This window comes from Coregonus clupeaformis, chromosome 2 (genome assembly GCF_020615455.1).
Source record: "Coregonus clupeaformis isolate EN_2021a chromosome 2, ASM2061545v1, whole genome shotgun sequence".
Classification (NCBI taxonomy): Eukaryota; Metazoa; Chordata; class Actinopteri; order Salmoniformes; family Salmonidae; genus Coregonus; species Coregonus clupeaformis.
Window position 1 is genome coordinate 15,093,845 of NC_059193.1, and position 26,124 is coordinate 15,119,968.

Sequence of the window (26,124 nt, forward strand, 5' to 3'; positions counted from 1 at the left end):
GAATTTATTTAAGCACCTTAGATCAAAGCAGGACGAAACCCAAACGCTGTTGTGCTCAAAATATATCTTCATAAAAAAAAGGCACAGAGCACACCCAAAGTGCAAAATATAAAGTACTCAGGAAATAGTAGGAGAGATTCCACTCAGGAAAACAAGTAACATTTACAATGACCGACAAAGACAAATGGCAGAGGGAGTATATATACAGTGATAGAGTGGAGATTGGAACCAGGTGTGTGTAATGATGACGAGACAAGTCCGGGGTTGATGAGTGAAGGGCGTTTGCCAGCAGTAGGTTCGGCAGCAGCTAGAAGGCCGGCGACGCCGAACGCCTGAGCTGGACAGGAGGGGGAGCCAAAGCAAAGGCTGGTGTGACACTAGTTTCCATCCTCCTCTGGGTACATTGACTTCAATACAAAACCTAGGAAGCTCATGATTCTCACCCCCTTCCATAGACTTACACAGTAATTATGACAACTTCCGGAGGACGTCCTCCAACCTATCCGAGCACTTGCAGCATGAACTGACATGTTGTCCACCCAATCAAAGGATCAGAGAATGAATCTAGTACTGAAAGCATAAGCTACAGCAAGCTAGCACTGCAGTGCATAAAATGTGTTGAGTAGTTGACTCAAAGAGAGAGAAAGACAATAGTTGAACAGTTTTGAACAAATTAATTTATTCAAAAATGAAGGAAGAAAGAGAGAGATTTTGTATTTTTATTTCACTTTCACTTACTTAGTTAGCGAATGCAGCTAACTAGTTTAGCCTACTCAAACACATGGCTCAAACAGAGAGGGATGCTATGATAGCTAGCTGGCTATGGTTATCCAACACCGGAACTCTTCCAAGTCAAGGTAAGCTTTTGGTTTTATTAATTTATTGCCACCGGGCCCGCTGGTGTAACTGCTAAACTGCTTGCTGACTGTACACTGTACTGCATGATTGTAGCTAGTAGGTTTACTCATGCATTAGTTCTAGTAGCTATGGTGACTAGCTATGACGTTAGCTAATATGGTGACATCAACAATGTAGGCTTTGTGTAGCGGTTAGCGGTTATGATATGAAGGTTTGGCTTGGAAAGTTTGTTTTGCCTGGTCACAGACAGCTGATGTGTTGTGCAATGAAGTCCACAAGCGAATAGAAAAAGTGAGAAGAGGAGAGCACGTAGATGCGAAGAGGAATAATCCAATGTTCAAAGTGATCATGCTGTTTTATGTGGCTGCCATGAAAGTAAACTTTGTTTGCTCGTGATCAGGGGTGTATTCATTCCACCAATTTTGGTGAAAAATGTTTCTTAAATTGAAGCAAATTTTATTGGTCACATACACATATTTAGCAGTTGTTTTTGCGGGTGTAGCGAAAAGATTGTGTTCCTAGCTCCAATAGTGCGGCAGTATCTAACAATTCACAACAATACACACATCTAAAAGTAAAAGAATGGAATTAAAAAATATATAAATATTAGGACGAGCAATGTCGGAGTGGCATTGACTAAAATACAGTAGAATAGAATAGAATACAGTATATACATATGAGATGAGTAAAGCAGTATGTAAACATAATTAAAGTGACTAGTGTTCCATTATTAAAGTGGCCAGTGATTCCATGTCTATGTATATATATGGCAGCAGCCTCTAAGGTGCAGGGTTGAGTAGCCGGGTGGTAGCCGGCTAGTGATGACTATTTAACAGTCTGATGACCTTGAGATAAAAGCAGTTTTTCAGTCCCTCGGTCCCAACTTTGATGCACCTGGACTGACCTCGCCTTCTGGATGATAGCGGGGTGAACAGGTCGTGGCTCGGGTGGTTGATGTCCTTGATGATCTTTTTGGCCTTCCTGTGACATCGGGTGCTGTAGGTGTCCTGGAGGGCAGGCAGTGTGCCCCCGGTGATGCGTTGGGCAGACCGCACCACCCTCTGGAGAGCCCTGCGGTTGTGGGCGGTGCAGTTGCCGTACCAGGCGGTGATACAGCCTGACAAGATGCTCTCAATTGTGCATCTGTAAAAGTTTCTGAGGGTCTTAGGGGCCAAGCCAAATTTCTTCAGCCTCCTGAGGTTGAAGAGGGACTGTTTGCGCCTTCTTCACTACACTGTCTGTGTGGGTGGACCATTTCAGATCGTCATTGATGTGTACTCCGAGGAACTTGAAGCTTTCCACCTTTTCCACTGAGGTCCCGTCGATATGGATAGGGGTGTGCTCCCTCTGCTGTTTCCTGAAGTCCACGATCAGCTCCTTCGTTTTGTTGACGTTGAGGGAGAGGTTATTTTCCTGGTACCACTCTCCCAGGGCTCTCACCTTCTCCCTGTAGGCTGTCTCGACATTGTTGTTAATCAGGCCTACTACTGTTGTGTCGTCTGCAAACTTGATGATTGAGTTGGAGGCGTGTGTGGCCACGCCGTCATGGGTGAACAGGGAGTACAAACTGAACGAAACGGGGATAAACCTAGCTGAATTTGTAAAATAGAAACTCTCGTTTGCAACTGTTGGACAAATAATTACACCCTAGATCAGCTAGATGCAGGCAAGAGTGTGCAAGGCGGTATTGAATGTGTCACTGTCTGTGACCTTGATTACTCAAATTTCTCGACCTGTGCACCTACGTTGTAAACTTAATCTGTGGTTGATTGACCAGACAGTCAATCAACCACATATTAAGTATCGGGAATGATTTTTTAATAGTATTTGATCCCATGTCTGTTTGCAGCTGGGTTTTCCACTCTAAACCAGCAGCTGTAGAGAGAAACTGTAATAATTAGGAGTGTTTTTCCTCACTCCTCTCCTCAGGGGTAGGACAGGTCTCCTCACTGTCTGCCACTACTTCCTGTCTACCTCTTTACCATACATGTTAAGGTTTGCTTCATATTAAGGTTCACTTCAACTACAAAGCAATCTGGGGTTGTCATGGGTACGGCATTAGCTGTAGACAAAATAAAACCTGGACACCAGTTGTGGGACCCAAACAACAGCCACACCCCCTCTCTGTCACGCCCTGACTCAGGGGACGTTTATTTGTTGAGTCAGGGTGTGTATATTCCGTGTTGTGTTGTTTCTATGGTGGAGTAGCTAGTATGTCTATTTCTATGTTGGCCGGGGTGGTTCCCAATCAGAGGCAGCTGTCGCTCGTTGTCTCTGATTGGGGACCATACTTAGGCAGCCTATTGGCACTAGTGAGTTGTGGGATCTTGTTCCAGTTATGGTATGTTTGTGTGCTACATTGGACTTCACGTTTCGTTTGTTGTTTTGTCGTGTGTTTATTCGTTTAAATAAACATGTATGCTTGTCACGCTGCGCCTTGGTCCGTCCCGTTCGTCAACGATCGTGACACTCCCCTGACTTTGCTCACTTCACTGTATCACGTCCACCATGCATTCTGCAACTACACCGACATGCAATGTAACCCCCAAAGCTAATAACTGAATAAGGTGAAAGAGGATCATGTGTCCTGTGTCTTATTGGCACAATATGAAGACAAGTTGGTCTACGGAGGCAACTCCAAAATGTAGATATTTTCTAATGGAAAGATGTGTATAATCATCCAGTAAATTCTCAAAAGGTTACAAAAGGACAGTTATTATAAGTGTGCATGTGCTGTGATATAGTGTAGGTCGATTTTGGCAAGTGGAAGCAACAGCTAGCGACTCAGCAAGAGAACATTCAGAACAACAACAGTGGTTACTTAAAAAGCAGAGAAAGATCCTCAGCTCAGACAAACAGGTGTCTTTGTGTATAAAGACAAAGCTGATGTAGTGGTTACGTAAGTTCACCAGAATCTCTCCCGTAAACATTCTCAGAGCATAAATCTGAGTCATAAGAGTCATCTAACCCTAATACTTTACAAACCTTTTTAAACAAAGTAGCCGGGACCAAATATTGGTCATTTGGTCACTCCAACCTCTCTAGGAAGGGATTTAAATAGTTTAAATATTATTTTAAAGCATTTTTCTCACTTATGGTCATATAAACGTTTTGTCTAGTGTTTATCAGTTTGCTACTGTATCTCACTGGCAAAGAATGTATTAGACCTTCCATCAATCAAGGTCTCAGATGATGCAGCAGCATTAAGAAGAACAGGTTGTGTAATCTGTCCATTTAAAGTAGCATATGGTAATTTAGATGAAACAGCTATCATACTAGTGTAGCTTTGTGCTAGTAGTTGGATTAGGGTTACCAGGGCAGATGTCTTGAAGTGACAAGGGTCAGTGGCTCACAAAGTGCTCTGAGCCATGTTATTGCGAGCTCCCAATGAACTCCAATGAATTGTGTTGGTGGTAACAACTTGTAGCCTACTTGTAGCCTACTTGTAGCCTACTTGTAGCCTACTTGTAGCCTCGCATAACTGTAATAAAGTTGAACAGCCTTCACTTTAAAGGGAAACCATCTGTATAGTTTAATTGATAACATCTGTCCCCTGGATCCAATATCATCAATCATTGAGGATGTGGTCAGGCTTCATTGTTAGAAATGTAATGAATGGACAGTGGGCCTTACAATCATGATCATCATCATCATCATCATCATGACTGCTCTTCAGGTGGATGAGTTCCCTCTCATGGTACGATGTATCCTGAAAACTATTGTTCATACTTTCTGTGACATTTCAGGTGGCCACTAGTGGTTGTGGCAATGCAAAGCTGAAATAAAACCTTAAAACACATCTAAAATCTTAGCCTAAATTGTTGTACAATTGTACAAAATATATTTGACAAAATGTATAATATGCCTAATCTGTAGTAGCCAAAATCATTGTCCTTATATACAGTAACTCATTAGTGGACAAAGTGACGCGTTTAGATATGCAAAATGAATAAAATGTGATTATAAAGTGATTCTAAACTTTTTAATGGGGTTATTACAGTGTTATTACAACATTATTAGAGGTTGTTGGATAAAACGCACCACTTTTTCACCTACCCTCACCTGCAGACACAGACCGAATAAACACAGAAGGAATGGGGGGGGAAATCACCTCTAGTCTACATCATAAACATGACACCTGATCTAGTTGTTCATCTTGTTGTTGTTAACTAAACACGCGGCCGTGTTGTCCAGGAGTACCGCGCCTGAAATCGGGATAATGGTAACGTGACACCTCTATCTATTTACCGTGCTCCAGCACTGTGACGATGGTAGGGGGTGAGAGCGTCAGGGGTTCATTAGTACGACGAAGGGTGCACCTGCTGAAAGTAGGTGCCAGTATCAACAGGACTCCAGACAAAAGTCCTCGTCAATTAGTCATAGCTCTACCATCAAATTCACTTCTACTTGTTATTGGGGCTTCAACTTTTACTGAGTTTCCCCCCTGGAAAGCACTTTGTGCTGATATCTACCATCACCATCGAACTCAGCATTGCAGTGGGAGCTAACAGAGATAAAGGAACATCTAATGCAAAAGGGGATTACCAATCTGTCTGTCGTCAGTCTCCAACTGATACATTTGCACCACATCACAAGGAGGGGTACAAGAAGATGCCAGTTCAGATACCGGACGATACTGACTTTACCTCTTTCAAGGAACAATGTGAAAACCACGAAGGATGGACAGCGCGCTACAACAAGGGAAGCGTGACGGTGTGGTGCAGGGATGAAGAGTGCAGAACTATCCAGAAACTAAAGGCAAGTATGTCACTACTACAGCATCCTTACATGTTAGTCTTTTTTTCTTTCTTCATACCAGCCCCCCGTGGGAATCGAACCCACAACCTTGGCGTTGCAAGCGCCACGCTCTACCAACTGAGCTACACGGGGCTCCTTCTTGTACGTCTGGTGCGTCTGGTGCTTAAAGGGAAAGCACTGCACTGCGGAGAGGAGAGAAGACTGGAAGTGTGGAACTTGGGGTTTCCAGGAGAAACCCGACTACTGTGGCGCTTCTTAAAGATACAACAAAAAGAATAATAACTGAACAGGTTCTAATCTAATGTGTGGAATGATAATGATAATTATCCTAATGTTTAAATCAATATAATCATCAAGAAATCCTGCATACAGCCTTATTCATGATATTGTGTCTGGAGTAGACTACATTTTTACATTTGACATTTTAGTCATTTAGCAGACACTCTTATCCAGAGCGACTTACAGTTATTGAGTGCATAATTTTTTTTTGTTGACTAGGGTAGCTAAGTTTACCTTTTTGAATACCATGGCATTCAGTAATTCCCCTGTTCATACAAAGTTAATATTTTCTGATTAGGTAGGTAATTAAGTACACCAGGGTTTAGGCTTTGTAATGCACTGGTGACTGTTAACATAGTCAACCATGCGTTATTATAAAATGTGCTGGTCTCATAACCATAGTAGTTACAGGTGACGACAAATACTGGAACATTCCATTACCCATACTGCTGTGGTTCTCTTCTGTCCTCCCCCCTTAGAGACCCCTGGAGCATTCCATTACCCATACTGCTGTGGTTCTCTTCTGTCCTCCCCCCTTAGAGACCCCTGGAGCGTTCCATTACCCATACTGCTGTGGTTCTCTTCTGTCCTCCCCCCTTAGAGACCCCTGGAGCGTTCCATTACCCATACTGCTGTGGTTCTCTTCTGTCCTCCCCCCTTAGAGACCCCTGAAGCATTCCATTACCCATACTGCTGTGGTTCTCTTCTGTCCTCCCCCCCTTAGAGACCCCTGGAGCATTCCATTACCCATACTGCTGTGGTTCTCTTCTGTCCTCCCCCCTTAGAGACCCCTGGAGCGTTCCATTACCCATACTGCTGTGGTTCTCTTCTGTCCTCCCCCCTTAGAGACCCCTGAAGCATTCCATTACCCATACTGCTGTGGTTCTCTTCTGTCCTCCCCCCTTAGAGACCCCTGGAGCGTTCCATTACCCATACTGCTGTGGTTCTCTTCTGTCCTCCCCCTTAGAGACCCCTGGAGCGTTCCATTACCCATACTGCTGTGGTTCTCTTCTGTCCTCCCCCTTAGAGACCCCTGGAGCATTCCATTACCCATACTGCTGTGGTTCTCTTCTGTCCCTCCCCCTTAGAGACCCCTGAAGCGTTCCATTACCCATACTGCTGTGGTTCTCTTCTGTCCTCCCCCCTTAGAGACCCCTGGAGCATTCCATTACCCATACTGCTGTGGTTCTCTTCTGTCCCCCCCCCTTAGAGACCCCCTGGAGCATTCCATTACCCATACTGCTGTGGTTCTCTTCTGTCCTCCCCCTTAGAGACCCCTGAAGCATTCCATTACCCATACTGCTGTGGTTCTCTTCTGTCCTCCCCCCTTAGAGACCCCTGGAGCATTCCATTACCCATACTGCTGTGGTTCTCTTCTGTCCTCCCCCTTAGAGACCCCTGAAGCATTCCATTACCCATACTGCTGTGGTTCTCTTCTGTCCTCCCCCCTTAGAGACCCCTGGAGCGTTCCATTACCCATACTGCTGTGGTTCTCTTCTGTCCTCCCCCTTAGAGACCCCCTGGAGCGTTCCATTACCCATACTGCTGTGGTTCTCTTCTGTCCTCCCCCCTTAGAGACCCCTGAAGCATTCCATTACCCATACTGCTGTGGTTCTCTTCTGTCCTCCCCCTTAGAGACCCCTGGAGCGTTCCATTACCCATACTGCTGTGGTTCTCTTCTGTCCTCCCCCTTAGAGACCCCTGAAGCATTCCATTACCCATACTGCTGTGGTTCTCTTCTGTCCTCCCCCTTAGAGACCCTGAAGCATTCCATTACCCATACTGCTGTGGTTCTCTTCTGTCCTCCCCCCTTAGAGACCCCTGGAGCATTCCATTACCCATACTGCTGTGGTTCTCTTCTGTCCTCCCCCCTTAGAGACCCCTGAAGCATTCCATTACCCATACTGCTGTGGTTCTCTTCTGTCCTCCCCCCTTAGAGACCCCTGAAGCATTCCATTACCCATACTGCTGTGGTTCTCTTCTGTCCTCCCCCCTTAGAGACCCCTGGAGCATTCCATTACCCATACTGCTGTGGTTCTCTTCTGTCCTCCCCCCTTAGAGACCCCTGAAGCATTCCATTACTCATACTGCTGTGGTTCTCTTCTGTCCTCCCCCCTTAGAAACCCCTGGAGCATTCCATTACCCATACTGCTGTGGTTCTCTTCTGTCCTCCCCCCTTAGAAACCCCTGGAGCATTCCATTACCCATACTGCTGTGGTTCTCTTCTGTCCTCCCCCTTAGAGACCCCCTGAAGCATTCCCATTACCCATACTGCTGTGGTTCTCTTCTGTCCTCCCCCTTAGAGACCCCTGAAGCATTCCATTACCCATACTGCTGTGGTTCTCTTCTGTCCTCCCCCCTTAGAGACCCCTGAAGCATTCCATTACCCATACTGCTGTGGTTCTCTTCTGTCCTCCCCCCTTAGAGACCCCTGGAGCGTTCCATTACCCATACTGCTATTTCTGCTCTAATACACTCTCTCCTATACTGTACCACTCACTAGATAAATAACTGCAGAGGTTTCTCATCTTTGCAGCAAATACTTGTTGATACGAGAGCTGTTTATTCAGTCTCAGAGTTTCATGTCTCATTGGATGTTTAGTGAATAGGGCTATGATGATATAATGATACGCTAGGGAGGAGGAGAGAGAGGGGGAGAGAGAGAGAGAGGGAGAGAGAGAGAGAGAGAGAGAGAGAGAGAGAGAGTTAGGGAGAAGAGAGAGAGCTAGGGAGAAGAGAGAGAGAGCTAGGGAGGAGAGAGAGAGAGAGAGAGAGAGAGAGAGAGAGAGAGAGAGAGAGAGAGAGAGAGAGAGAGAGAGAGAGAGAGAGAGAGAGAGAGAGAGAGAGGATAAGGGACTCATAAAGGATGATGAAGATGATCATCCTAAATGATTAAAAGGAGAGCTTCCTCTCATTTAGGATCATTTAGGATAGCAACATTATGCAGTAAAATAACATAGCCTTCTCATGTCCTAAAATCCTCATCAGTTCCAGAGGATTAATTCATATTTCATGGAAGGTTTGTGATTGCATCATTGGATAGGAATTAAGGTGGCTCCTAATTCTGCACTACAGTACAGCAGTATAGCAGTACAGTAGTATAGCGGTATAGCAGTATAGTAGTATAGTAGTATAGTAGTATAGTAGTATAGTAGTATAGTAGTATAGTAGTACAGCAGTATAGTAGTACAATAGTATAGTGGTATAGTAGTATATTAGTATAGCAGTATAGTAGTATAGTAGTATAGTAGTATAGTAGTACAGTAGTACAGCAGTATAGTAGTATAGCAGTACATTAGTATAGTGGTATAGTAGTACTGTAGTATAGTAGTATAGTAGCACAGTAGTATAGTAGTATAATAGTACAGTAGTATAGTAGTATAGCAGTATAGTAGTATAGTAGTATAGTAGTACAGTAGTACAGCAGTACAGCAGTATAGTAGTATAGCAGTACAGAAGTATAGTAGTATAGTAGTATAGTAGTATAGTAGTATAGAGTATAGTAGTATAGGAGTATAGGAGTATAGTAGTGCAGTAGTATAGCAGTATAGTAGTATAGCATTACAATAGTATAGTAGTATAGTAGTATAGTAGTATAGTAGTATAGTAGTATAGTAGTACAGTAGTACAGTAGTACAGTAGTATAGTAGTATAGTAGTATAGTAGTATGGTAGTGCAGTAGTATAGTAGTACAGCAGCACAGTAGTATAGTAGTATAATAGTACAGTAGTATAGTAGTATAGTAGTATAGTAGTACAGTAGTACAGAAGTACAGTAGTACAGTAGTATAATAGTACAGTAGTATAGTAGTATAGTGGTATAGTAGTATAGTAGTTTAATAGTACAGCAGTATAGTAGTACAGTAGTATAGTAGTACAGTAGTACAGTAGTACAACAGTATAGTAGTATAGTAGTATAGTAGTATAGTGGTATAGCAGTATAGCAGTACAGTAGTATAGTAGTATATTAGTATAGTAGTACAGCAGTATAGCAGTATATTAGAACAGCAGTATAGCAGTGTAGTTGTATAGCAGTATAGTAGTATAGCAGTACAGCAGTACAGTAGTATAGTAGTATAGTAGTATAGTAGTACAGCAGTATAGCAGTATAGCAGTATAGCAGTATAGCAGTATAGCAGTATAGCAGTACAGCAGTATAGAAGTACAGCAGTATAGTAGTATAGCAGTATAGTAGTATAGCAGTACATCAGTATAGAAGTACAGCAGTATAGTAGTATAGCAGTATAGCAGTATAGCAGCACAGCAGTATAGCAGTATAGCAGTATATTAGTATAGCAGTACAGCAGTACTGTAACAAAGTAGGGTCCAAACAAGTCATTCAGAAGCAGAACCCTCAACACACTAGACGATATTATGCCAGATTTATTGTATGACATCCAGAGGCGGCGCTCCTAGTGGCTGGGGACTTTAATGCAGGGAAATTTAAATCAGTTTTACCTAATTTCTACCAGCATGTTAAATGTGCAACCAGAGGAAAAAAACTCTAGACCACCTTTACACCACTCACAGAGACGCGTACAAAGCTCTCCCTCTCCCTCCATTTGGAAAATCTGACCATAATTCTATCCTCCTGATTCCTGCTTACAAGCAAAAACTAAAGCAGGAAGCACCAGTGACTCGGTCAGCAGTACAGTAGTATAGTAGTACACTAGTATAGTAGTATAGTAGCATAGCAGTACAGTAGCATAGCAGTATAGTAGCATAGTAGTATAGTAGTATATTAGTATATTAGTATATTAGTATATTAGTATAGTAATATAGTAGTACAGTAGTACAGTAGTATAGTAGTATAGTAGTATAGTAGTATAGTAGTATAGTAGTACAGTAGTATAGCAGTATAGCAGCATAACAGTACAGTAGCATAGCAGTATAGTATTATAGTAGTATAGTAGTACAGTAGTATAGTCGTATAGTAGTATAGTAGTATAGTAATACAGCAGTATAGTAATACAGTAGTATAGTAGTACAGTAGTACAGCAGTACAGTAGTATAGTAGTATAGTAGTATGTTAGTACAGTAGCATAGCAGTACAGTAGCATAGCAGTATAGCAGTATAGCAGTATAGTAGTATAGTAGTATAGTAGTATAGTATTATAGTAGCATAGTGGTATGGTAGTATAGTAGTATAGTAGTACAGTAGTACAGTAGTACAGTAGTATAGTAGTATAGTAGTATAGTATTATAGTGTATAGTTGTATAGCAGTACAGTAGTATAGTAGTATAGTAGTATAGTAGTATAATAGTATAGTAGTATAGTAGTATAGTAGCATGGTAGTATATTAGTATAGTGGTATAGCAGTATAGTAGTATAGTAGTATATTAGTATATTAGTATATTAGTACAGCAGTATAGCAGTATATTAGTACAGCAGTATAGCAGTGTAGTTGTATAGCAGTATAGTAGTATAGTAGTACAGCAGTACAGTAGTATAGTAGTATAGTAGCATAGCAGTACAGTAGCATAGCAATACAGTAGCATAGCAGTACAGTAGCATAGCAGTATAGTAGTACACTAGTATAGTAGTATAGTAGTACAGCAGTATAGTAGTATAGTAGTATAGTAGTATAGTAGTACAGTAGTATAGTAGTATAGTAGTACAGTAGCATAGTAGTATAGTAGTACACCGGTATAGTAGTATAGTAGTACAGCAGTATAGTAGTATAGTAGTATAGCAGTACAGCAGTATAGTTGTATAGTAGCATAGTAGTACAGTAGTATAGTAGTATAGTAGTATAGTAGTATAGTAGTATAGTAGTACAGTAGGACAGTAGTACAGTAGTATATCACTATGGCAGTATAGTAATATAGTAGTATGGTAGTATAGTAGTATAGTAGTATATTAGTATAGTCATATAGTAGTATATTAGCATAGTAGTACAATAGTATAGTAGTATAGTAGTATAGTAGTATAGTAGTATAGTAGTATAGTAGTACAGTAGTACAGTAGTATGGTAGTATAGCAGTATGGTAGTATAGTAGTATAGTAGTATAGCAGTATAGTAGTACAGTAGTATAGTAGTATAGTCATATAGTAGTATAGTAGTATAGTAGTACAGCAGTACAGTAGTACAGTAGTACACTAGTATGGTAGTATAGTAGCATAGCAGTACAGTAGCATAGCAGTACAGTAGCATAGCAGTATAGTAGTACACTAGTATAGTAGTATAGTAGTACAGCAGTATAGTAGTATAGTAGTATAGTAGTACAGTAGTACAGTAGTACAGTAGTACAGCAGTACAGTAGTATAGTAGTATAGCAGTATGGTAGTATAGTATGGTAGTATAGTAGTATAGTAGTATAGTCATATAGTAGTATATTAGTATAGTAGTACAATAGTATAGTAGCACAATAGTATAGTAGTATAGTAGTACAGTAGTATAGCAGTACACTTGTACAGTAGTATACTAGTACAGTAGTATAGCAGTATAGTAGTATAGTAGTATAGCAGTATAGCAGTACACACAGAGACGCGTACAAAGCTCTCCCTCGCCCTCCATTTGGAAAATCTGACCATAATTATATCCTCCTGATTCCTGCTTACAAGCAAAAACTAAAGCAAGAAGCACCAGTGACTCGGTCAATAAAAAAGTGGTCAGGTGAAGCAGATGCTAAGCTACATGACTGTTTTGCTAGCACAGACTGGAATATGTTCCGGGATTCTTCCGATGGCATTGAAGAGTACATCACATCAGTCACTGGCTTCATCAATAAGTGCATTGATGATGTTGTCTCCACAGTGACTGTACGTACATACCCCAACCAGAAGCCATGGAATACAGGCAACATCCGCACTGAGCTAAAGGGTAGAGCTGCCGCTTTCAAGGAGCAGGACTCTAACCCGGAAGCTTATAAGAATTCCCGCTATGCCCTCCGATGAACCATCAAACAGGCAAAGTGTCAATACAGGACTAAGATCGAATCGTACTACACCGGCTCCGACGCTCGTCGGATGTGGCAGGGCTTGCAAACTATTACAGACTACAAAGGGAAGCACAGCCACGAGCTGCCAAGTGACACGAGCCTACCAGACGAGCTAAATTACTTCTATGCTCGCTTCGAGGCAAGTGACACTAAAACATGCATGAGAGCATCAGCTGTTCCGAATGACTGTGTGATCACACTCTCCGTAGCCGATGTAAGTAAGACCTTTAAACAGGTCAACATTACCATTACAGACGGATTACCAGGACGTGTACTCCGAGCATGCGCTGACCAACTGGCAAGTGTCTTCACTGACACCTTCAACCTGTCCCTGACTGAGTCTTTAATACCAACATGTTTCAAGCAGACCACCATAGTCCCTGTGCACAAGAACACTTAGATAACCTGCCTAAATGACTACCAACCCGTAGCACTCACCTCTGTTGCCAAGTGCTTTGAAAGGCTGGTCATGGCTCACATCAACCCCATTATCCCAGAAACCTTAGACCCACTCCAATTTGCATATCGCCCCAACAGATCCACAGATGATGCAATCTCTATTGCGCTCCACACTGCCCTTTCACACCTGGACAAAAGGAACACCTATGTGAGAATGCTATTAATTGACTACAGCTCAGCATTCAACACCATAGTGCCCTCAAAGCTCATCACTAAGCTAAGGACCCTGGCACTAAACACCTCCCTCTGCAACTGGATCCTGGACTTTCTGACGGGCCGCCTCCAGGTGGTAAGGGTAGGTAGCAACACATCCGCCACGCTGATCCTCAACATGGGGGCCCCTCAGGGGTGCATGCTCAGTCCTCTCCTGTACTCCCTGTTCACTCATGACTACATGGCCAGGCACGACTCCAACACCACAACACAGTTTGCAGATGACACAACAGTGGTAGGCCTGATCACCGACAATGACGAGACAGCCTATAGGGAGGAGGTCAGAGACCTGGCCGTGTGGTGCCAGGACAACAACCTATCCCTCAACGTGATCAAGACAAAGGAGATGATTGTGGACTACAGGAAAAAGAAGAGGACTGAGCACGCCCCCATTCTCATCGACGAGGCTGTAGTGGAGCAGGTTGAGAGCTTCAAGTTCTTTGGTGTCCACATCACCAACAAACTAACATGGTCTAAGCACACCAAGACAGTCGTGAAGAGGGCACGACAAAACCTATTCCCCCTCAGGAGACTGAAAAGATGTGGCATGGGTCCTCAGATCCTCAAAAGGTTCTACAGCTGCACCATCGAGAGCATCCTGACTGGTTGCATCACTGCCTGGTATGGCAACTGCTCTGCCTCCAACCGCAAGGCGCTACAGAGGGTAGTGCATACGGCCCAGTACATCACTGGGGCCAAGCTTCCTGCCATCCAGGACCTCTATACCAGGCGGTGTCAGAGGAAGACCCTTAAAATTGTCAAATACTCCAGCCACCCTAGTCATAGACTGTTATCTCTGATCTCTGCTACCACACGGCAAGTGGTACCGGAGCGCCAAGTCTAGGTCCAAGAGGCTTCTAAACAGCTTCTACCCCCAAGCCATAAGACTCCTGAACAGCTAATCAAATGGCTACCCAGACTATATGCATTGCCCCCCCACCCCACTTTTACGCTGCTGCTACTCTCTGTTTATTATCTATGCATAGTCACTTTAATAACTCTACCTACATGTACATATTACCCCAATTACCTCGACTAACCGGTGCCCCCGCACATTGACTCGGTACCCGGTACCCCCTGTATATAGCCTCGCTATTGTTATTTTTACTGCTGCACTTTAATTATTTGTTACTTTATTTCGTATTATTTTATATAGTGTTTTTTGTGTGATTTTTTTTGGTATTCTGTCTTAAAACTGCATTGTTGGTTAAGGGCTTGTAAATAAGCATTTCACTGTAAGGTCTACACCTGTTGTATTCGGCGCATGTGACAAAAACATTTTATTTGTTTTTTTATTTGACCCACTGATGGTCTGACCAAGCCTCTGTAGAAGGCAGCTATACTGTAGTCCTAGGTAAGATTGTTGAGGGTGCAACAGGTCAGTACCTCAGGAGTAAATGTCAGTTGGCTTTTCATAGCCGAGGAGAGAGAGAGAGAGAGAGAGAGAGAGAGAGAGAGAGAGAGAGAGAGAGAGAGAGAGAGAGAGAGAGAGAGAGAGAGAGAGAGAGAGAGAGAGAGAGAGAGAGAGAGAGAAGAGAGAGAGAGAGAGAGAGAGAGAGGAGAGAGAGAGAGAAGAGAGAGAGCAGAGAGAGAGAGAGAGAGAGAGAGAGAGAGGACAGAGAGAGAGAGAGAGAGGGAGAGAGAGACGAGAGAGAGAGAGAGAGGAGAGAGAGAGAGAGAGAGAGAAAGAGAGAGAGAGAGAGAGAGAGAGAGAGAGAGAGAGAGAGAGAGAGAGAGAGAGAGAGAGAGAGAGAGAGAGAGAGAGAGAGAGAGAGAGAGAGAGAGAGAGAGAGAGAGAGACCAGGACAAGGTAGCACGTCAGGGTTCCCGAGCCGCAGGCAGAACAGTTGAAACTGGAGCAGCCACACGACCAGGTGGACTGGGAACAGCCAGGAGTCATCCGGCCAGGTAGTCCTGAGGCATGGTCCTAGGGCTCAGGTTCCTCCGGGAGGGGAGGGAGAGAGAATTAGAGGGAGCATACTTAAATTCACACAGGACACCAGATAAGACAGGAGAATAACACCAGATATAACAGACTGACCCTAGCCCCCCGGCACATAGACTATTGCAGCATAGATACTGGAGGCTGAGTCAGGGGGGGTCAGGGGGGGTCAGGGGACACTGTTGCCCCGGCCGACGATACCCCCGTACAGGGCCAACCAGGCAGGATACAACCCCACCCACCTTGCCAAAGCTCAGCCCCCACACCACTAGAGGGATATCAACAGACCACCAACTTACTACCTTGAGACAAGGCTGAGTATAGCGCACAAAGATCTCCTCCACCGCACGAGCCGAGGGGGCGGAATACCAGACAGGAAGATCACGCCAGTGACTCAGCTCCCGTAATAGGGTCAGAGGCAGAGAATCCCAGTGGAGAGAGGGGAGCCGGCCAGGCAGAGACAGCAAAGGCGGTTCGTCGCTCTAGTGCCTTGCCATTCACCTTCACACTCCCGGGCCAGAATACACTCAATCATAGGACCTACTGAAGAGATGAGTCTTCAGTAAAGACTTAAAGGTCGAGACCGAGTCTGCGTCTCTCACATGGATAGGCAGACCATTCCATAAATATTGAGCTCTATAGGAGAAAGCCCTGCCTCCAGCTGTTTGCTTAGAAATTCTAGGGACAATAAGGAGGCCTGCGTCTTGTGACTGTAGCGTACGTGTAGGTATGTACGGCTGGACCAAATCAGAGAGATAGGTAGGAGCAAGCCCATGTAATGCTTTGTAGGTTAGCAGTAAAACCTTGAAATCAGCCCTAGCCTTAACAGGAAGCCAGTGTAGAGAGGCTAGCACTGGAGTAATATGATCACATTCTTAGTTTCTAGTCAAGATTCTAGATGTTCACTAGATGGTCTGACCATGCCTCTGTAGCAGGCCTCTGGTTTCTCTCTGTCAGAAAAGAAAGGCAGTCTGGGTCCACCCAGGAGACGTCCTGAAAAATTAACAGTGGAAAACTGTAGTAATGGCTAGCAGCTAGTAATGAGGAAACCTGATTCCCCCCTGCTGCCAGGCCAAGAGGGTAACAGCCCTTACTGCAGGATCTCCAGCTGACCCCGTCGGGAACCCAGAAGGGGTCAATAAAGAGGAAAGAGAAGAAACAGGGTATGAATGATGGATTGTTTAGAAGGATGAATGACACAATTATTTTTCGACACCCAGAACGAACGTCAACAAAAAGGAGATGATGGCTAGACAGACCTCTCTTTATAATGCATGAATCTTTCCGGGGCAGTGATGCACTTCTTGGCTTCTGAATAATAGAACATTCGCGTAGAGGTATTGACGACATTCCATTCAGAGGGACATTACCTAACCTAAGGAGCCAACCACAACAGTGGAAACGGGGAGCTAATAGGCCTTCTGTTGAAGCCAGGCCTGGACGGGGGTTGTACAGGGGGATGTGGTGGTGAATTATTTACGCAACGCCAGCGATCTACTGATTGAGTTACATGGAGCCGTTTGCTACGTTGACCCAACGCACACTATATGATCGTGTTGCACCTAGCATTCTATACAGCACTGTGGTCACTGATCAACTAACGGCACCCTGTAAGACTTAGAATGGAAGGAAGTGGAATCCTTATTCCGTGCTAGGCTTAACCCCTCTTTACAGTGTTCCTATCCCAGACTTTACACCTCTATGACAATGGGTCAAATTGAATTGAATGTATAATCTCTTTGTCCTGTAGTTTCCACATGTCTTTTCTTAATTCTTTACTCACAAAGAGTCCAATATTTGATTAGCCATTGTTGTTACATAATCCAAATAACCTATGTTGCAGAATTAGGAGCCACCTGAAGATGACTTTCATTAGAATAAAGCTCATTGATCACAGAAGAGCCAAAATAAACACATTTACTACAGCTATGGAGAGCACCAGGAAAGCAAACTAAGTTGTGCATTATAATGCATTAAGCACAGCTAATAAGGTGTTATAAATGCGCTTATAATGCTTATTGAAGAGGGTATCCATAGGAAGGGTTATGGGAAACTTCTGACCACCGGCACCACTCTCAGTCCTTCCTTCCTCTCCCAAACGCAAACCCAAGGAAAGGCTTGGGGCCACCATCATTAGAAAATATCTGATCAAATAGGATAAGATACATTTGTCTTTGACATAAAAACACTCAAACCCAAACAGAAGGAAAGGCTTGAAGGCCTGCTGCTGTGGCCCCCAGCTATCCCACGCTCCCATCCCATCTGCTGCTGTGGCCCCCAGCTATCCCACGCTCCCCCCCCACTCTGCTGCTGTGGCCCCCAGCTATCCCATGCCCCCCCCACTCTGTTGATGTGGCCCCCAGCTATCCCACGCTCCCATCCCATCTGCTGCTGTGGCCCCCAGCTATCCCACGCTCCCATCTCATCTGCTGCTGTGGCCCCCAGCTATCCCACGCTCCCATCTCATCTGCTGCTGTGGCCCCCAGCTATCCCACGCTCCCATCTCATCTGCTGCTGTGGCCCCCAGCTATCCCACGCTCCCCCCCCACTCTGCTGCTGTTTGCCCCCAGCTATCCCACGCTCCCATCTCATCTGCTGCTGTGGCGCAGGCAGAACGGTATATTTATCAGTCACTGATACGTCAGAGATATGGGGGCTAGTAGCTAGGCCTACTGGATAGAGTTTAATATGATGGACACTATACTGGATAGAGTTTAATATGATGGACACTATGCTTTATCCAGTTTAATATGATGGACACTGTACTGGATAGAGTTTAATATGATGGACACTATACTGGATAGAGTTTAATATGATGGACACTATACTGGATATAGTTTAATATGATGGACACTATACTGGATAGAGTTTAATATGATGGACACTATGCTTTATCCAGTTTAATATGATGGACACTATACTGGATATAGTTTAATATGATGGACACTATACTGGATAGAGTTTAATATGATGGACACTATACTGGATAGAGTTTAATATGATGGACACTATACTTGATATAGTTTAATATGATGGACACTATACTGGATATAGTTTAATATGATGGACACTATACTGGATAGAGTTTAATATGATGGACACTATACTGGATATAGTTTAATATGATGGACACTATACTGGATAGAGTTTAATACGATGGACACTATACTGGATAGAGTTTAATATGATGGACACTATACTGGATAGAGTTTAATATGATGGACACTATGCTGGATATAGTTTAATATGATGGACACTATACTGGATATAGTTTAATATGATGGACACTATACTGGATAGAGTTTAATATGATGGACACTATACTGGATATAGTTTAATATGATGGACACTATACTGGATATAGTTTAATATGATGGACACTATACTGGATAGAGTTTAATATGATGGACACTATACTGGATATAGTTTAATATGATGTACACTATACTGGATATAGTTTAATATGATGGACACTATACTGGATAGAGTTTAATATGATGGACACTATACTGGATAGAGTTTAATATGATAAATAAATTGGTCATTTAGCAGACGCTCTTATCCAGAGCGACTTACAGGAGCAATTAGGGTTAAGTGCCTTGCTCAAGGGCACATCGACAGATTTTTCACCTAGTCGGCTCGGGGATTAGAACCAGCAACCTTTCGGTTACTGGCACAACATTCTTAACCACTAAGCTACCTGCCGCCCTGATGGACACTATACTGGATATAGTTTAATATGATGGACACTATACTGGATAGAGTTTAATATGATGGACACTATACTGGATAGAGTTTAATATGATGGACTCTATACTGGATAGAGTTTAATATGATGGACACTATACTGGATATAGTTTAATATGATGGACACTATACTGGATAGAGTTTAATATGATGGACACTATACTGGATAGAGTTTAATATGATGGATACTATACTGGATAGAGTTTAATATGATGGACACTATACTGGATAGAGTTTAATATGATGGACACTATACTGGATAGAGTTTAATATGATGGACACTATACTGGATAGAGTTTAATATGATGGACACTATACTGGATAGAGTTTAATATGATGGACACTATACTGGATAGAGTTTAATATGATGGACACTATACTGGATAGAGTTTAATATGATGGACACTATACTGGATAGAGTTTAATATGATGGACACTATACTGGATAGAGTTTAATATGATGGACACTATACTGGATAGAGTTTAATATGATGGACACTATACTGGATAGAGTTTAATATGATGGACACTATACTGGATATAGTTTAATATGATGGACACTATACTGGATATAGTTTAATATGATGGACACTATACTGGATATAGTTTAATATGATGGACACTATACTGGATAGAGTTTAATATGATGGACACTATACTGATATAGTTTAATATGATGGACACTATACTGGATAGAGTTTAATATGATGGACACTATACTGGATAGAGTTTAATATGATGGACACTATACTGGATATAGTTTAATATGATGGACACTATACTGGATAGAGTTTAATATGATGGACACTATACTGGATAGAGTTTAATATGATGGACACTATACTGGATAGAGTTTAATATGATGGACACTATACTGGATATAGTTTAATATGATGGACACTATACTGGATAGAGTTTAATATGATGGACACTATACTGGATAGAGTTTAATATGATGGACACTATACTGGATATAGTTTAATATGATGGACACTATACTGGATAGAGTTTAATATGATGGACACTATACTGGATAGAGTTTAATATGATGGACATTATACTGGATAGAGTTTAATATGATGGACACTATACTGGATAGAGTTTAATATGATGGACACTATAGTGGATATAGTTTAATATGATGGACACTATACTGGATAGAGTTTAATATGATGGACACTATGCTGGATATAGTTTAATATGATGGAGACTATACTGGATAGAGTTTAATATGATGGACACTATACTGGATAGAGTTTAATATGATGGACACTATACTGGATAGAGTTTAATATGATGGACGCTATACTGGATAGAGTTTAATATGATGGACACTATGCTTTATCCAGTTTAATATGATGGACACTATAGTGGATAGAGTTTAATATGATGGACACTATACTGGATATAGTTTAATATGATGGACACTATACTGGATAGAGTTTAATATGATGGACACTATACTGGATAGAGTTTAATATGATGGACACTATGCTTTATCCAGTTTAATATGATGGACACTATACTGGATAGAGTTTAATATGATGGACACTATACTGGATATAGTTTAATATGATGGACACTATACTGGATATAGTTTAATATGATGGACACTATACTGGATATAGTTTAATATGATGGACACTATACTGGATATAGTTTAATATGATGGACACTATACTGGATATAGTTTAATATGATGGACACTATACTGGATATAGTTTAATATGATGGACACTATACTGGATAGAGTTTAATATGATGGACACTATACTGGATAGAGTTTAATATGATGGACACTATACTGGATAGAGTTTAATATGATGGACACTATACTGGATAGAGTTTAATATGATGGACACTATACTGGATAGAGTTTAATATGATGGACACTATACTGGATAGAGTTTAATATGATGGACACTATACTGGATAGAGTTTAATATGATGGACACTATACTGGATATAGTTTAATATGATGGACACTATACTGGATATAGTTTAATATGATGGACACTATACTGGATAGAGTTTAATATGATGGACACTATACTGGATAGAGTTTAATATGATGGACACTATACTGGATATAGTTTAATATGATGGACACTATACTGGATAGAGTTTAATATGATGGACACTATGCTGGATATTGTTTAATATGATGGACACTATACTGGATATAGTTTAATATGATGGACACTATACTGGATAGAGTTTAATATGATGGACACTATACTGGATAGAGTTTAATATGATGGACACTATACTGGATAGAGTTTAATATGATGGACACTATGCTGATAGCAGTTTAATATGATGGACACTATACTGGATAGAGTTTAATATGATGGACACTATACTGGATATAGTTTAATATGATGGACACTATACTGGATAGAGTTTAATATGATGGACACTATACTGGATAGAGTTTAATATGATGGACACTATGCTGGATAGAGTTTAATATGATGGACACTATACTGGATAGAGTTTAATATGATGGACACTATACTGGATATAGTTTAATATGATGGACACTATACTGGATAGAGTTTAATATGATGGACACTATACTGGATAGAGTTTAATATGATGGACACTATACCGGATATAGTTTAATATGATGGACACTATACTGGATATAGTTTAATATGATGGACACTATACTGGATATAGTTTAATATGATGGACACTATACTGGATAGAGTTTAATATGATGGACACTATACTGGATAGAGTTTAATATGATGGACACTATACTGAATAGAGTTTAATATGATGGACACTATACTGGATATGAGTTTAATATGATGGACACTATACTGGATAGAGTTTAATATGATGGACACTATACTGGATAGAGTTTAATATGATGGACACTATACTGGATAGAGTTTAATATGATGGACACTATACTGGATAGAGTTTAATATGATGGACACTATACTGGATAGAGTTTAATATGATGGACACTATACTGGATAGAGTTTAATATGATGGACACTATACTGGATAGAGTTTAATATGATGGACACTATACTGGATATAGTTTAATATGATGGACACTATACTGGATATAGTTTAATATGATGGACACTATACTGGATAGAGTTTAATATGATGGACACTATACTGGATATAGTTTAATATGATGGACACTATACTGGATATAGTTTAATATGATGGACACTATACTGGATATAGTTTAATATGATGGACACTATACTGGATAGAGTTTAATATGATGGACACTATACTGGATAGAGTTTAATATGATGGACACTATACTGGATATAGTTTAATATGATGGACACTATACTGGATAGAGTTTAATATGATGGACACTATACTGGATAGAGTTTAATATGATGGACACTATACTGGATAGAGTTTAATATGATGGACACTATACTGGATAGAGTTTAATATGATGGACACTATACTGGATATAGTTTAATATGATGGACACTATACTGGATAGAGTTTAATATGATGGACACTATACTGGATAGAGTTTAATATGATGGACACTATACTGGATATAGTTTAATATGATGGACACTATACTGGATAGAGTTTAATATGATGGACACTATACTGGATAGAGTTTAATATGATGGACACTATACTGGATAGAGTTTAATATGATGGACACTATGCTTTGATCCAGTTTAATATGATGGACACTATACTGGATATAGTTTAATATGATGGACACTATACTGGATAGAGTTTAATATGATGGACACTATACTGGATATAGTTTAATATGATGGACACTATACTGGATAGAGTTTAATATGATGGACACTATACTGGATAGAGTTTAATATGATGTACACTATACTGGATATAGTTTAATATGATGGACACTATACTGGATATAGTTTAATATGATGGACACTATACTGGATAGAGTTTAATATGATGGACACTATACTGGATAGAGTTTAATATGATGGACACTATACTGGATAGAGTTTAATATGATGGACACTATACTGGATAGAGTTTAATATGATGGACACTATACTGGATATAGTTTAATATGATGGACACTATACTGGATATAGTTTAATATGATGGACACTATACTGGATAGAGTTTAATATGATGGACACTATACTGGATAGAGTTTAATATGATGGACACTATACTGGATAGAGTTTAATATGATGGACACTATACTGGATAGAGTTTATTATGATGGACACTATACTGGATATAGTTTAATATGATGGACACTATACTGGATAGAGTTTAATATGATGGACACTATACTGGATAGAGTTTAATATGATGGACACTATACTGGATAGAGTTTAATATGATGGACACTATACTGGATAGAGTTTAATATGATGGACACTATACTGGATAGAGTTTAATATGATGGACACTATACTGGATAGAGTTTAATATGATGGACACTATACTGGATAGAGTTTAATATGATGGACACTATACTGGATAGAGTTTAATATGATGTACACTATACTGGATAGAGTTTAATATGATGGACACTATACTGGATAGAGTTTAATATGATGGACACTATACTGGATAGAGTTTAATATGATGGACACTATACTGGATAGAGTTTAATATGATGGACACTATACTGATAGAGTTTAATATGATGGACACTATACTGGATAGAGTTTAATATGATGGACACTATACTGGATAGAGTTTAATATGATGGACACTATACTGGATATAGTTTAATATGATGGACACTATACTGGATATAGTTTAATATGATGGACACTATACTGGATAGAGTTTAATATGATGGACACTATGCTGGATATAGTTTAATATGATGGACACTATACTGGATAGAGTTTAATATGATGGACACTATACTGGATATAGTTTAATATGATGGACACTATACTGGATAGAGTTTAATATGATGGACACTATACTGGATAGAGTTTAATATGATGGACACTATACTGGATATATGTTAATATGATGGACACTATACTGGATAGAGTTTAATATGATGGACACTATACTGGATTGAGTTTAATATGATGGACACTATACTGGATAGAGTTTAATATGATGGACACTATACTGGATAGAGTTTAATATGATGGACACTATACTGGATATAGTTTAATATGATGGACACTATACTGGATATAGTTTAATATGATGGACACTATACTGGATAGAGTTTAATATGATGGACACTATACTGGATAGAGTTTAATATGATGGACACTATACTGGATAGAGTTTAATATGATGGACACTATACTGGATAGAGTTTAATATGATGGACACTATACTGGATAGAGTTTAATATGATGGACACTATACTGGATAGAGTTTAATATGATGGACACTATACTGGATATAGTTTAATATGATGGACACTATACTGGATAGAGTTTAATATGATGGACACTATGCTGGATATAGTTTAATATGATGGAGACTATACTGGATAGAGTTTAATATGATGGACACTATACTGGATAGAGTTTAATATGATGGACACTATACTGGATAGAGTTTAATATGATGGACGCTATACTGGATAGAGTTTAATATGATGGACACTTTGCTTTATCCAGTTTAATATGATGGACACTATAGTGGATAGAGTTTAATATGATGGACACTATACTGGATATAGTTTAATATGATGGACACTATACTGGATAGAGTTTAATATGATGGACACTATACTGGATAGAGTTTAATATGATGGACACTATGCTTTATCCAGTTTAATATGATGGACACTATACTGGATAGAGTTTAATATGATGGACACTATACTGGATAGAGTTTAATATGATGGACACTATACTGGATATAGTTTAATATGATGGACACTATACTGGATATAGTTTAATATGATGGACACTATACTGGATATAGTTTATTATGATGGACACTATACTGGATATAGTTTAATATGATGTACACTATACTGGATAGAGTTTAATTTGATGGACACTATACTGGATATAGTTTAATATGATGGACACTATACTGGATAGAGTTTAATATGATGGACACTATACTGGATATAGTTTAATATGATGGACACTATACTGGATATAGTTTAATATGATGGACACTATACTGGATAGAGTTTAATATGATGGACACTATACTGGATATGAGTTTAATATGATGGACACTATACTGGATAGAGTTTAATATGATGGACACTATACTGGATAGAGTTTAATATGATGGACACTATACTGGATATAGTTTAATATGATGGACACTATACTGGATAGAGTTTAATATGATGGACACTATACTGGATAGAGTTTAATATGATGGACACTATACTGGATAGAGTTTAATATGATGGACACTATACTGGATAGAGTTTAATATGATGGACACTATACTGGATAGAGTTTAATATGATGGACACTATACTGGATAGAGTTTAATATGATGGACACTATACTGGATAGAGTTTAATATGATGGACACTATACTGGATATAGTTTAATATGATGGACACTATACTGGATAGAGTTTAATATGATGGACACTATGCTGGATATAGTTTAATATGATGGACACTATACTGGATAGAGTTTAATATGATGGACACTATACTGGATAGAGTTTAATATGATGGACACTATACTGGATAGAGTTTAATATGATGGACGCTATACTGGATAGAGTTTAATATGATGGACACTATGCTTTATCCAGTTTAATATGATGGACACTATACTGGATAGAGTTTAATATGATGGACACTATACTGGATATAGTTTAATATGATGGACACTATACTGGATAGAGTTTAATATGATGGACACTATACTGGATAGAGTTTAATATGATGGACACTATGCTGTATCCAGTTTAATATGATGGACACTATACTGGATAGAGTTTAATATGATGGACACTATACTGGAT

The 26,124-nt window shown here is 40.3% G+C and overlaps 1 protein-coding gene and 1 non-coding gene across 2 annotated transcripts in view; one reads left to right on the plus strand and one right to left on the minus strand.

The window, feature by feature from the left end:
- The first annotated feature begins 4,495 nt into the window (after positions 1-4,495).
- LOC121585771 (START domain-containing protein 10-like) overlaps positions 4,496-26,124 on the plus strand; it is a 58,214-nt gene continuing 36,585 nt past the window's right edge. The window contains exon 1 of the mRNA XM_045225521.1: positions 4,496-4,555. Within this exon, the coding sequence (XP_045081456.1) occupies positions 4,496-4,555 (60 nt within the window). The remainder of the gene's footprint in view (positions 4,556-26,124) is intronic.
- Positions 5,676-5,749, minus strand: trnaa-ugc. The gene has a single exon. It is a non-coding gene; the product is annotated as a tRNA-Ala (tRNA).